This window comes from Neovison vison, chromosome 4, assembly GCF_020171115.1.
Source record: "Neovison vison isolate M4711 chromosome 4, ASM_NN_V1, whole genome shotgun sequence".
Classification (NCBI taxonomy): Eukaryota; Metazoa; Chordata; class Mammalia; order Carnivora; family Mustelidae; genus Neogale; species Neogale vison.
The window spans coordinates 52,969,448-52,984,506 of NC_058094.1; the positions used below are offsets into that span (position 1 = coordinate 52,969,448).

Below are 15,059 nucleotides of genomic sequence, written 5' to 3' on the forward strand. Positions count from 1 at the left end.
AATTATTTAAATATTCTTTTCCATTAAATATTTTCACATTAATATTTAAATAATATTTCCATTAGATAAAAAAAAAATTTAAAGGTAATAGTGAAGTGAAATCGCATGTTTCTAATCTCTTTGTTGACATGTTTCTCTTTTCTTGCAGAACTGATGATAAGCCATGCTTAAGTTTTAGTGAACCTGAAATTTCTGTATCAGACATAGAAGTTGCAGAAGTGGCATACAATGCTGAAGAAGACTAATACATGACAAGCAGTTCCTTCCATGTATATGTTTCAGCAAATTTAGAATAGAGTGGCAAATATTTAAAAAGAAAAAAAGAGTGAAACATTTACAGAAAACAGAAAGATTGCACATGTATAAAGTTTACATAAAAGTTTTTTAAGTTATTGGGATAAGAAATGTATTCACTGCTGCTTTAAATTGTCTTTTATCCAACCTTTGTATTTAATACACTAAAAAAAAAAAAATTAGTTTGAGTTCTGTTATCAAGACTCAATTCTTAAATAATGTGCATAAATTATTTTGGTATTTTGCCAATATATTGCTCCAAAGTAATGTGTGTGTGCATACTCTTGCGTGTATGTGTGTGTGTTTGAGTTTGTGTTTAAAATGCCAATTTTATCATTTAAATGGACATTAAATGCATGTTACTATCTGGTTGATATATACTTCTTTGTATCTATGACATGATATATTTTCATTAGTCATTTAAATCAGTGGTAAAGATGAATTAAGTTTTAAATATCGATACATTTACCATCTGTAAATAAAAATTGCCTGTTTGCAATGTACTGCTATTTAAAAAGAAGAAAACTTTCTAATACCAAAGGAAAACTATTTGAAAGAGCTATAATAACATAAAATAACATAGCTAAACTGATAAAATAGCCTTGATTTTAAAAGCTGATACATTATCAGAATACTATGATAAGTATCCTAATTTATTATAATATGTTGTACTTGTTTATTTTCCACATAATCTTTATCTTAAATCTCTACCTATAGAATCAGTGAGTTTTCCTCTTTCAGAATACTACCTCTTTTTGCTAATCAAGGTATAATCTTTTGAAAATAAAGATTCTAAGCAAGTAGGGAGTTACAAAAAAAAATACAAAATAAAAAGCCATATATACTATAAAGTTCCTTAACTATATTGACTCCTGGGATTGCATTTTTATTTCTGTATATGTGAATATGTTGCTATAATATATTAAGGCTGATTTTCCTTTTAATATATTTAGCCAAGTGATGCACTTTATGATAATTAAACTCCTTTGTGCCAAGTTTAATTGGTGAATTTCTTTAGTAAGTGGAGTTAGGAAAAAGAATTACGTAGTGCCTTCACTATTTGACTTTTTACACGAGTCTGCTAGGGTCTGTGAGTCAGCTTTATGAAAAAGTGTTTCTTTCAGATTGACTTATAGTTGTTGAAAGTGCCTTGTTTCATTTTTACAATATGAAGTTACTCATTTATTTTCTATTTCCAGTGCTTTGCATATTGCTGTTAATAAGTGTTGTGATCGTGCTGGCATTTCGAAATACTGCTCAGTATATTGAATTGCATGTGCTTTCTAAAAGCTGAGGGAAACTTACTGGGGAAATAGAATAACCATCTCCAGTTTTGTTTTCTTCACTATCTAAAAGTTTATCAGTATCTTGATGTACATACTAAAATGTAGTTATTTAAAATCCTGCTTACATAGATGAAGAGATTAAGTGGCTGTTGTTAACTTTTGATCTAAAAAGGACACTGTTTCTTACAAAGTACCAAAAATTTTAAAAGCTTTTGTCAAAATGTACAACTATGTTCTGTCTCAGAGTATTTTCCACAAAGTACACCTGCCTCCTGGGAGAGAGACAGGAAGAATATAATAAACTATTCTCTTTGTTCATTTCAAAATATTCTAGGCTTAAAAGGTTTAAAAAGAACAATCATTTAAATTAATATCATTTTTAGTCTAATGATAAGATGATCTTTGCTAAATCCCAGATGCTGTAATGCTACATACATGTCTGTTTTAAAGTGAACCATACACTTCTGAATCTGGCTTTTCAGAAGATTGTATGTAAAGTTTGGGATGGGTGAAGAAAAACTTATTAATTAGATAAACCACTGTTTATATTTAGAAGTTACTTTTTTTTTACTTTTATGATGCATCTTATTATTATATTCATTTAATAAATTATTTTCTCAGTACAGCAGTAGCTGTGTTGTTTAGATCTTGAATAGTATTTTTCCCCTTCCATTTCAGTGTTCTCTCTATCCCTTACAATTATTGTAAATTTAATTATACTTAACTGCTCCATTTCACAGATACGGAATGAGTTTATGATCATTTTTTAGGTTTACATTTTATATTATTTTAAGTCTTTGTGAATAGGTGCACTGTGCTACAAATGTAACCAATATTAATAAAAAAAAGTTGAACATAATTCAAACAGGAAACACTTCTGTGAATACTCTTTTAACCTTTTAAAAATTAACTTCATGGGTAGGTAGTAAAACCGTAAACCAGCATTTTAAAATGTGCTTTATTTGTCTATTCTGAGAGTAGACATTTAAAGCACATTATTTAGAAAACCATGTTCCTCAGATAAATAATCTACGTAGTCTACTTCATCTGTTTGTGATATTAAAAGGGAACAGTGGTCTTACATCTAAAAATAATTTGTCTAGTTTTAAAACGGGTTTTATTACACAGGAAGAGAGGAGTTTGGGGATTATGTTAAAAACAAGCCTGTATTCTCAACTAGGAAAGAGAGGAATCTAAATTGTATCCTCTGGGAGATTTTCAAAAAGCTTCATATTTGATCCACATTTTAGTTCTTCTGAAAGATAATAGAATTATCTTCACTGCATTGCAATTTGCTTCTGTGCTGTTGGCTTCTACTAGCAAAACAATCATCAGAAACTGCGTTTTCAACACATGTGTTTATTTTAAGGCTGATGCCTGCTTACACCACAGTGTACCTTTATGAGGACTCATGAGAGAAAATTCTCTTAGGTCTCAGCAGCAGTAAAACCAGTGCTTTTCTTAAAGAATTTATCTGGAGTTTCTTTGTTTTTGTTTTTATTTTTTCCTTAAAGACTATTTATTACTGTCTTTCTCTTTTTTTATTTTTTTAGGCAAACTTCAGCCAAATTGTGTTCACCATGGCTACCATATAGAAACTCAGGAGTTCTACTTTTGTGTAGTAAACATGACTTTATTTTTCTTATTTTCTCAACCCCACTTTTCCTCCCTATTTAAGGTCTCAATTAGAACACGTATGTTTTTGTTCTGATGAAGTCTCCATTCGAATGATATTTTAGACTACATTAGGTAAAAACTTGCCATAGCCTGTACTAACACCATTACTGCACCATTAAGGATAGCAGTAGTTACACAAAGATAAATTATTCTTCCCTTTCAAAGATGTTCTTAAGTAGGACTAGTGAATGTGGGATGCAAACTTAGAAATGGTAACTAGTGGTAAGCTATGGGTAGGTTCTTGGTCAAAATACAATATTGATAAACTCAGATTATGTGTTTAACCATAGCCTCAAATTAGAAGACCCCACTTGCCAGTTCCTTGTGTATCATTGACAGAAAAGTAGAATAGTGTCATCAGCCCCACACAAAACAATAAACAATACAGCTAATGTATACTCAATAGCTAAAGTCAGTATTCTATTGTAATAGGTACAGATAAGACTTGGTATAGAATTGCCTAATGAAATGTTTGCAGCCTAACTAGTTGTAATCAAAAAACTATTGATTAGATGCTGGTTAAAGTTCTTTGCTAAGGTGTGAAATGAAAAGCCCACCTTGGGGTGATTAAGCCCACCTGGAGGATTATTTCTTAAAATTAGCTCACCTGCCTGTCGTTTTCCAGTAACCCTGTATGGCAAATACCACCATTCATTGACTAGCCCAAAAGATTCTTTACCCCCTTCAAAATGGGAATGGGATAAAGTAAATAGTGTTTTCTCAGCTCCCCTTGCACCTAGGTTTGAGCCTGTGACAGGATTACGGCCAGTGAGATGGATAGAAGTATGCTGATAGCTGCTGGAAAATCGCTCGCTTTTCCTGTAAGAGGGTAAGTATGCTGCTTGTACGGCCTCTCCCCCTTCCTCTTGTTTCAATCTCAGGTAATGTGCAGAACAACTCTGGAAACCATCTTGCAGATACGAGGTGTGACAAGTCTGAGGGAAGAGTAAGGGAATCACAGAGACTAGCCACTTGTGAAACTACTAGAAATTGTTTTTTTGTTCATTGTACCAAGATAAAAGCTATTTTTAATTTGAATTATAGGTTTAACTTTAGGGGGTAAAAGGCTTTTCAAACAAAAAGGCTTCTTCCTGCAAAGGTACTATGTATTTTGTTAGTAAAGAAAAATAATCAGAGGAGAAACATTTTTTTCTTGAAAGCCAGAAGAGAACCATCTCTTAGACATATCAAAGTTCGCTTACTCCTGAGACTCCTTCTGGCAAACCAAATATGAAGGAGAAAACAATCTATTCTACACATACGTATAGTCCACTCAGGCTGCTCTAACAAAACCACAGACTGGATGGCTTAAACAACAGAAATTTATTTTCTCACAGCTCTGGAGACAGTGCCAAGATAAAGGTGCCTGCAGGGTTGGTGTCTGGTGAGGATACTCTGGGTTACAGAGAACAAGCTCTCTGATGTTTCTCATAAGGGCCTTGGTCCTGTTGGATCAGGACACCCCTCCCCCACTTTGATCTCATTTAAAGTTAATCACTTTCTTAGAGGACCCATTTCCAAATTTAGTCACACTAGGAGGTTAGTGCTTCAACATACGAATTTGAGGGAGGCACAGACATTCAGTACATAACAGTATAGGATGGATTATCTTTTAATGCTTACAAAGAGATTTCTCAGTTCAAAAAATTAGATAGCCTATTCTTTCATTTGTCCGTTGAACAAACATTGACCATCTACCACATGTCAGCACCGGGTGATACAAATTGTTAAGCACATGATCCCCTCAAGAAGTTTAGACCAATACAGCTTTTTATACAGGCTGCTCTGTACAGCACTGTGGCAAGTGTGGTGGTAATTGTGTTATTCGTGATGAATTACGGAAATGAGAAGGCTGGAAACGAGGGCAAGTGTTGGTCAGCAGTAGAAGTGTAGAGCATCAGCAGCTTCTCAAAAGCAGAAGGGTGTGCCCAGCAGATTTGCTTCAGCCCATGCAAGTGGTAAGAACCATTATTATCCCTGATTCTTTTTCCCTTACCCAGTGTATCACTTCTAGCTCCAAAGTAGAAGCCCACTCACCTGATGTGACAGGCCAAAGAGGGACACACAAAGCACGCTGCATACCTTAAACATTTTATTTTAACTCAATACACATATATTCATTTGCCAAAGTTCAAACAGTGGTGCAAAGTCTATCTTTGGCAAGTTTTTACTAATGAGTGCTCTGGTTTTCTCTCTTGCTAAGTCCTAAATGCATTTTCTGATTTCTAGCTTTAGTTTCTGTAGAGTGAAGGCATAAGATGTATATGAAGGAATCTGTGGCAGAAAGCACGATTTTTACTGTTTTTTTTTAATCATGTAATATCTTTCCAAACTGACCTAGTTTTCCCTAGAAATGATAACTTGTTCTCACATTGCATTGTTTTGTATAATGTTAATGATCTTATTTAAAATTTAATTTTAGGGGCACCTGGGTGGCTCAGTCAGTTAAGTGTCTGCCTTTGACTCAGGTCATGGTCTCAGGTCCTAGAACTGAGAGCCTTGTCAGGCTCCCTGCTCAGTGGGGACCTTGCTTCTCCCTCTCCCTCTGCCCCTCCTCCTGTTCATGCTCTTTCTCTCTGTCTCAAATAAAATCTTAAAAATAAAATAAAATTTTAAATATAGCTAGTATACACAAATTTGGAAGCAAACTGATGCTTAGAAATCACACAGATCTCTTAGGAGGAAAGAGGGGTGTGCCGGTGTTCTAAGAAGAAACCAACTAGCCACAAGCATTCAGGGTGCCCTGGGTACCATTGAGCACATTTTATGCAGAAGATGCAGAACTTCAGCAGGCCAGTTATGAATTGATCACCAAGACCTACCTTCCCCCCTCTATAATCCAGTCTCCCACAGCAGCCATGGTTTTCTTTTTGAAAAACATAAATCACAACATGTTTTTTCTCTCCTTAAAAACTTTCAAAAGTTTCCCATCATGTTTAATATTACAACATTCAGACTTCATTACATGACTTTCCAATATGGTTTCATTCTGCCAATTACTGTCCTTAATGGCAGCACACGGCCCCTTTTCTGTCCTTGAGTCTAGTAAGGTCTTCTTCCTGACCTGGCCTATTTAGAATGCTCCTCCCAGAATCCTGGCAGGTTCTTCTCTTAAATCATAGGTTAAATATTACCTCTGTAGGCAACCGAAAACAGTATTCAAAACAATCACCTCCATCTTAGAGTTTTGTTGTGTTTTTTTTTTTTTTTAAGATTTTATTCATTAATTTTAGAAAAAGGGCACAACAGGAGGAGGGAGGGGGAGAGAATCCCAAGAGAACGAAGTACTGAGCACTGAGCCCCAGGTGGGACTCATCTAAGCCTTGCTCTCTCCCCCATCACCACCAAGCTTAGGAGAAGATCTGGCACATAAGAAGGGCTCAAAAATACTTAATGATTAAGACAGAAGCCTGAATTATGGAAATATTAGAGAAAACATAGATATTTGAAATAAAATTGAGTCTTGGGGATTGATACTCTGGGTAGATTGATATGCTAGCACCTGAGGAAGAGGGAGAAAATAGTGAAATTTAGGGAGGCGGGCGGTAGATTCAGTTTGGGACATGCTGGATTTAAAATACTATAGGCAATCCAAAGCAGTTGGATACAATTATCCACAAATCAGGGCAGGTATTAAATATAATTGACCTGCTGAAGTTCTGCATCTTCTGCATAAAATGTGCTCAATGGTACCCAGGACAACCTGAATGCCTGTGGCTAGTTGGCTTCTTCTTAGAACACCTGCACACCCCTCTTTCCTCCTAAGAGAACTGTGTGATTTCTAAACATCAGTTTGCTTCCAAATTTGTATATGCTAAGTATATTTAAAATTTTATTTTATTTTTATTTTTATTAATTTTATTAATAAAATTACTTGTTCTCCATATCCCTTGCCCATAATACAGGGGTCTAAAACCTGTTAAGAACTCATATTAGCAGTACTGAAATGAAGAAGACCAACAATGCAGGATTTCACCGTGGTGACAGGTGTCATGGAAATATGTCTGATGGGCCCAGGTGTCTCATTCTGTTAATTTGTTTTTCATTCCATAAGTAATTTGTCATCAGAGAAGATTATGTTTTTCTTTTTGCCACAGAGGAGATATAAAAATAGCATACTATCACAAAGTTTGTCTTTTCTTATTTAATATTTAGTATTTAAAGCAAAGTTCAAGAAAAAGAAGAAAGTCAGATAATAGAATGGAAAATTTTTATTACACTAGTAATCAAAGAAATATAGTTGCCATATAGTAGTTTCACTAGAATATGGAGAAATGAAATCTGCATTGTTGGTGGAAGTATAAATTGATTTAAGAGTATTTCTGAAGCTAATTTGGCTACAGACAACAAAACCGTTAAAAATGTTTATAGCCTTCAACCTAGTATTTATGCTTCTAGAAACTTCAACTAAAGAAATACATGCAATGTGTAAAGATCTGCTCAAAGGATGTGCATCACGTTTATCACAAACACTTCAACCAAAGTTTCTAGTGTTAAGGGGATTTGTTAAATATTTGTGACATAAAAAAAGAAGACTCTTGTATTCAATAAAGTGATGTTGCCAAGAAGATTTAAAGATGGTCATGATATACCACTAATTGAAAGGGGCCAGTTACAAAACAGAATGATCTCACTTTTTATAAGTAAAAAATAACGCATTTACGCATCTGTATACAGAAAAAATACAGCAAATTGACAGCCATGGTTAATTACCTGATGGAATTATGAAGGAATTTTGTTTTCTTGGATCTCTGAATTTTCTACAAGCATGTATTACTTTGTAATTTTTTAAATTATTTTAAAATTAGCAACTAACATGTCTTGCCCTACCATCTACTCTCTTGACTTGTGGCAAATTCCTCAACCTGTCTCCTGAAAGAAAAAGATAATGTGATCCCAAGTACAGCATTGTTGTGGTCTAAATGGAGTAGTTAAGTGCTAACTACAGTCTGTTGCATTGTAAGCACTCATAAATGAGCAGAAGCTGATATCCAGCCTCCTGCCCAAAATACCATCACCCACTGGCCATTCAGGAATCCATCTGGAACCTAAAATACTGAGGAAATCTTTTATTAAAAATGACTCTAGTGGACAGAATTCATTAACCATGTTATTCCATCATCTACCCTATATTTTATTTATTTTTTTTAAAGATTTATTTATTTTAGAGAGAGAGAGAGAGGGGAGGAGGGACAGAGGAAGAGGAAGAGAGAATCTCCAGCACACCCCTCTCTGAGTGCAGAGCTCAACGCAGAGCTCGATCCCACCACCCATGAGATCATGACCTGAACCAAAACCAAGAGTCAGATGCTCCACCAACTGAGCCACCCGGGGACCCCATACCCTAGATTTTAAATTTGGAAGAGTCGAATAGGCTTTATCCAGTTTACACATGGTTTATGTTCTAACCACATTCCCAAGGACTGAGTTCCAATAATGGCAGCTTATCAAACTAAACTTAAAATGCCTTTTAGATTAATCCGTAAGAAATTTGTGTAATGTCTGCAATAACAAAATAGTTTTGAACTGGTAATTAAACAATAACATAGCAACTTTTCTCTAGATGCTTGAGGGAAACAGTTTAATTGGCAGTGAAAGGTAAGTGGAGATTTCTGTAAGGAATCTAATGGGAGATTGCAAAGTGAGCCAGGCCAAGCACAGAGAGACAACACAGAAGTCTGCCAAAAAATGACAACTCTGACCACCTAGACAAAACAGGCCAACAAACAATGCAAAAGTTTGACACTATAAGGATATAAGTGAGGAAAGAGGGCTCCCCCCATTCTCCCCAGCAGCTCAGGAAGGCCAGCCTCCTACATGGCGTTTCCTGGAAATCACTGGCCTTCTGTGCCTTCCATGCCATCAGGCTGCAGTGGGACCCTGTCATGCCATGAAGGTCTAACTCGGGCCATATAAGGAAATTCCTTGCAGTTCTGAAACACCTGACAATTCTGTTTTTTAAGTGTCTTCTTATGTGCAGGAGGCCAAGTCTTGGCCTGCTTGGCCCTGGCTCATAAGAAGGAGGCTGGCACGGAATTTCTTTGTTTAGCCTAAGTCTGTCAAATACCAGTTCTAATCTTGTTAATCAAAATAAGATCTGTTTTTGCCTAAAACAGAATAGTGTTTTTACTGTGGTAACTAGATAGGAATTAGAAAACAGAGGAAGGAGTGAGCATTGGTTTACTCGTGTAAACAAATGGTTCTACACTTCTACTAAACACAAGTTCCCTGAGACAAGGACCGTATTTGTTCTAACTCCTAACTCTTTACTGTATCTAGTGTTCAACCCAGCACACAGAAAATGCCCACAGTTGGATTAATTTAAGTATGCATGTAAAAGAAGACAAAGCAACAAGAGCCCATGGGCTCAAACCCCCGCGGGCAGAAAGCTGAGCAGAGGAGTGTGCTAGATGCACGGGGCAGACAGAAGCAGCCAGGCACTCCGTCTGGAACGTCCATAATATCCATAATGTAGTACGTGTCAGACCTCTGCCCTTCAGATACTCAGCCAATGATTAATTTAATTGGGTCTTGGAGGGGCACCTGGGTGGCTCAGTGGGTTAAAGCCTCTGCTTTCAGCTCAGGTCATGATCCCAGGGTCCTGGGATCAAGCCCCGCATCGGGCTCTCTGCTCAGCAGGAAGCCTGCTTCCTCCTCTCTCTGCCTGCCTCTCTGCCTACTTGTGATCTCTGTCTGTCAAATAAATTAAAAAAAAAAAAATTTTAACTGGGTCTTGGAGAAGTTGATTTTATAATATGTGAACAACTTTATGTTCAAAAGAAGACTTCAACTGTATGTACCAAAAGAGAAATACATTTAAGAACATCTTTCATTTTTTTAAGCCAGATAATACATGAATTCCTCAATAAAAGCTGACATAGCTTACATAGATATATATTTACAATGCCTTCCTCATATTTTTTTAAGAATCTATAAACAATGAATCTTGGAACACTGAAAAAAACAATTAAATAAGTAAATAAATACACTCAAAAAAAAAAAAACTTGGGTTTTACTTTTCTGAGCATTTTGTATCTATGAAACTTTTCCTAATTTTCTCTAGTTCTTAGAGCCCCAGAACTGTCCAAGTTCACTTGCTTCTTACTTCCAGTTCCAGTTAAGAATATAACTTAAAATTGAACAGACCTGTGTTTGAGTTTTGGTTCTGCTTCTTACCAAGTGGGGTGGATTATTTCACTTCTCTGAGCTTTGGTGCTCATATGAAATGATAATAACAGGGCTCACCGATTTGGTATGCTGAAAGGAGTACCTGTGAAAGCAGGTGCCAAGTGCTCAAACATTTTAGGCATTGCCCTCAGTTACCCAATGCTTTGTCATCTGTATACACGCAGGCATTTAATCAGCAGGCATCATCGGCTGCCTACTGCGTGGAAGGGCACGTGCTTGACATGCGCCGCAATGAGCAAGTCCCTTGGTGACCCAGCTCTTTGTGTGGCCTTCCTCCTGGGATGCCTGGGAGGTTAGACCCATAGTGGCTGGTACGTTCCTCCCACAGAGTACTTACTACTTCATATTGTCCTCCTTTGTTTTCAGTCCCTCCACCACACAGACTCTAAGCAGCCCTTGACTGCTTATGCCATCGTGCTGGGATATACATGCCAGGGGCTCAGTATATTTGTTGCACATGAATGGATTATGACCAACCTTGGAAATAACATTTTGAGGTATTTGGAACTCTTAGCTCCCAGTCAATTAATACTTTGTAGACTACACACATGTCATATAGACCCAGGGTGATCTATTCTAACTAAGAGTACTTTAAAAATCAGCTGGTCCAAACACCCTCAAGCACAAAGTCCCTTCGTAGAAAGTCTGCTATGCCCACAGAAGCAACAGTGGTCAGGAAGGCTCTCTGCGTGGTGGTAGGGTGACAGTTTGCAGAGAGACTCAGCTTCCTTGGACCCAAATCCTAGAACTTGTATGCCTGAAAACCTATCAAGTCTTCTGCTCCAAACCTCTCGTCTGGCAGATGAAGCCTCAACCCAGAAAAATTACAGGAATACAGTAAGCAAGTGGTGGAGCTTCATGGAAAGAAGTCTCTGTGGCACGCAGTATGGTGTTTCTCTCTCCTAGGTTTGGTTATATCCATAAAGGTTTTGTGAACGATGTTTCATAGCCTTATCTGTGAATTCTTCTTCTCCACAGCCAGTGAAGTGAGAGTTCTCAGTTTTGTCCCTAAGACCAGGTTCCAGTTCTCCCTCCAGGGCTGAGGTTGACAAAGGTAGTTAATGAAGAAGGGTCACGAGTCACCCTTTCATACCAACAGCCAGGATGAAGAACTTCTGACATGAACCTAGCTACATGCATCATACCCACTTCTCCGAAGTCTTTGAAGACCGCTGCCCCTTCTGATGCCTGGAACCTCATGAGGAGAACTGTTCCTCTGAAGTAATGCAGCGGTGAGCCCCCTCAGTCACGGCTACAGTCCTGCAGTCTTTCTGCCAATGAGCAGTGAAACACTTCCCTCTGAGGCTGCTTGTTAGAGAAGTGATCTCTCTTGTATGTATGGCTGAGCAAGGTTGCTGGGTCCTATCAATTCTGTGAGTAAACCAAGGCATCTCCTGAGGATCAGCCCCGGCCTCACCACCACCCTGATCCATCCGTCGCCCCGGGCAACGTCTCCTGACCCGTCTGCAAAGATGCATTGGAGGGTGAGATGAAACAAAAGCAAGGATTCCAAAGACCACTTACTTTCAGTGAAACCATATGGCCTGTCTTGTTGCCTAGTATATAAAGAACCATTTCCATTTCTAAAGTTTCAATTAATAAAATCCAAACTGCTACCAATTTCCCACAAACCGAGCAGCCTGGGGCCGATTTCAGCAGGTGCCTAGTCTTCGCCTTTCCGATGAGCTTAGAGTGCCGCCTAGTGGGAAGGATGTGTAGTAGCACTTGATCACATACTCCGTAGAGGAGATGGCAGGAACAGGAACGCAACAAATTGAAAATCCCAACAGTCTCAGTACTTGACTGCTGTTTTACGGGTTTGTCAGGCCTAACGGAGATCTATTTCAAGATTTATCTCCACAAATAAGTGAAACCATATGATAATTGACTCTCTCTGCTTGACTTATTTCACTCAGCATAATCTCTTCCAGTCCCGTCCATGTTGCTACAAAAGTTGGGTATTCATAACAAATAGTATGGAGGACAAGGGTCATTAGAGAGGAGTAGGGAATTTGGGTAAATTGGAAGGGGAGGTGAACCATGAGAGACTATGGACTCTGAAAAACAGTCTGAGGGGTTTGAAGTGGCGGGGGGGTGGGAGGTTGGGGTACCAGGTGGTGGGTATTATAGAGGGCACGGCTTGCATGGAGCACTGGGTGTGGTGAAAAAATAATGAATACTGTTTTTCTGAAAATAAATAAACTGGAAAAAAATTTAAAAAAAAAAAAAAAGATTTATCTCGACTGACTACCTCATTTAAGAAAGTGTGTTACCTGTATGAGGGTATTCACCTGTATGAGGGTATTCACCAGGTCTTGACTAACCTAAATAGGATTGTATTTCATTTACCATCGAATATTTTAGTATTTTTTTCTACTTAACTCCATAAGGGAGGAACATGAAATTGATCCATGCCTTACCCATTTTTTTTTATCTGAAATGCTAAAAAGTAATCATCAGCTAAAAAGTCATTATTGGGACACCTGGGTGGTTGAATCAGTTAAGTGCCTGCCATCGGTTCCGGTCATGATCCCAAGGTCCTGGAATGGAATTCGGTATCAGGCTCTTCGCTCGGTGGGGAACCTGCTTCTCCCTCTGCTTCTACTCTCTAGTAGTAGAAGTACTAGTAGAAGTAGAAGAGTAGTAGTCATAGAAACCCCTGCTTGCACTTTCTCTCTCTCTCTCTGACAAATGAATAAAATCTTAAAAATTAGTAAAAATAAAAAGCCATTATCAAATTTTAATGACATTTTTATTTATTCAGTTCTGTTATTTTACCTATTTACCATGGGATGCCAACTACACAACACTGATAGGTGCCTGTTTCTTCAGGTTTTTAATAATTCTGTACCAGAACTCATCCCTACATTTTCATTTTCTCATGTGCTCTTTATTCCTTTACAAAAAATTTCTCGTTTTTTATTTTTTTAACCTCAGTTTTCTAAAAGTGGTATGTCTGATTTGTTGTCACCTTATTTAAAAAGATTTTTTTCTCTTACTCCGTATCTTCCTCTTGAGGAGTTTTATAATCTAAGAGCAGTAGTTTTGTTCAAATAATCAAAAGATGGAAAGCTGCTATTTAACTAGGTAAAAACGGAACATTTTCCGAAACTGTGAAAACATATCACAGGAGCTAGAAAACCTCCTGGATTTTCTATATTTATCCCACTCCTTCCTCAGTTAAATTTCTGCTCACTGGAGGTTAGCATTCCTCTTCTCTCTACATCTGCAACTTTTTGACTCCAACTCTGACTCTTCTAGAGATTATCCTTTGCTTTACAGCCCTCTAATGATCAAGTGGCTCCAAACACCTCAATTTTGTTGTCCAAAGCCAAAATGATCCTTTTCTTCCCCAATTCCCACCCCAGGTCTTCTCCTTTCCTGATATTCCTTATCCCATAGAAAATGGAACAACTATACGCCAAATTATTCAAACAAGACATCAAGGAATATCTATGACTCCTTGGTCCCCTTTGACCTTCCTCTATATCCAAACCCCATTGCCATGCTCTCAGCTCATGCTGGCCTCTCAGTAACCCTAATGTCCCACAGAGGGACTTTTTTTTTTTTAATATTTTATTTATTTATTTGAGAGAGGATGAGAGAGAGTATGAGAGGGAGTTGGGTCAGAGGAAGAAGCAAGAGGAAGCAAGAGGAAGAAGATTCCCGTTGAGTAGGGAGCCCAATGTGGGACTCAATACTGGGAATCCAGGATCATGACCTGAGCCGAAGACAGTCGCTTAGACTGTCTTAGACTTAGACAACTGAGCCACCCATGTGCCCTGAGCATGTAACTCTTGATCTCAGGGTCATGAGTTTGAGCCCCATGTTGGGTGTAAAGATTATGAAAAAAATAAATAAATAAACTTTTAAAAAAGAAAATGATCCTGGGTCTTCAGGAAGTGTCCACATCACACATTTAGCTTCCCTGCACTTTAAAATCTGCTGTGGGTAACTTCAAGCACCACAGCCATCTGAAGCCTGTGGCTACAGCAGAGCTCTAGATCCTGTCAACAAACATTATCAGGTAAAACAGCTCAAAATCCTTTTTAACTTTAATTTTAAGATATGATCCTGAACTCTTCCATCTTGACTAAGAACTAAGCTACAGAAGGGATAACTTTTCAAATAGGAACTTAGGGGAACATTCTTACAAGTATTTGGACTTCAAATACTGGCTTCATTTTTTGGCTTTCTTTCTCTGAAAAAAGGAGTGTTTTTTTTTTTAAGAAACTATCAGATAAAAAAAATAGATAGATAAATAAGTTTCAAGAATGCTATCTGGCTCAGTTTCCTAGGAGCTCCTTACAAAGTTGTAGATTTGTGTGATTTTTCATTATCTAAATTAAAATAAACTTCTAGGAGAAATACCAGTAAAGATTCTAATGTTCTACTCTGAAGTGCTCACCCCCTTCACACTCTGGCTCTCTGCTGCCCTCTACAGCCAAGGAAAGGCAAGGAATGGTCCCTTAGGTTCTACTACTGGCTCAGAACTATTTCCTCAAGGATTTTATGCGTGTGTGTCATCTTGTGACGGACGGGCTAGTATCAGCAGAGATGTAGGGAAGAGGTTGGGGAGATAGGTATTAAACTAAAGGATACCTAAATTCAAAT

General features: G+C 37.7%; 1 protein-coding gene across 2 annotated transcripts in view; it reads left to right on the top strand.

The window, feature by feature from the left end:
* The window catches only part of SNX16 (sorting nexin 16), a 40,344-nt gene extending 39,052 nt beyond the window's left edge, over window positions 1–1,292 (top strand). For both annotated transcript variants that reach the window (XM_044245385.1, XM_044245386.1), the window contains one exon: window positions 149–1,292. In XM_044245385.1, coding sequence (XP_044101320.1) covers window positions 149–245 — 97 coding nt within the window. In that variant the 3' untranslated portion in view covers window positions 246–1,292. The remainder of the gene's footprint in view (window positions 1–148) is intronic.
* Window positions 1,293–15,059: the final 13,767 nt, after the last annotated feature.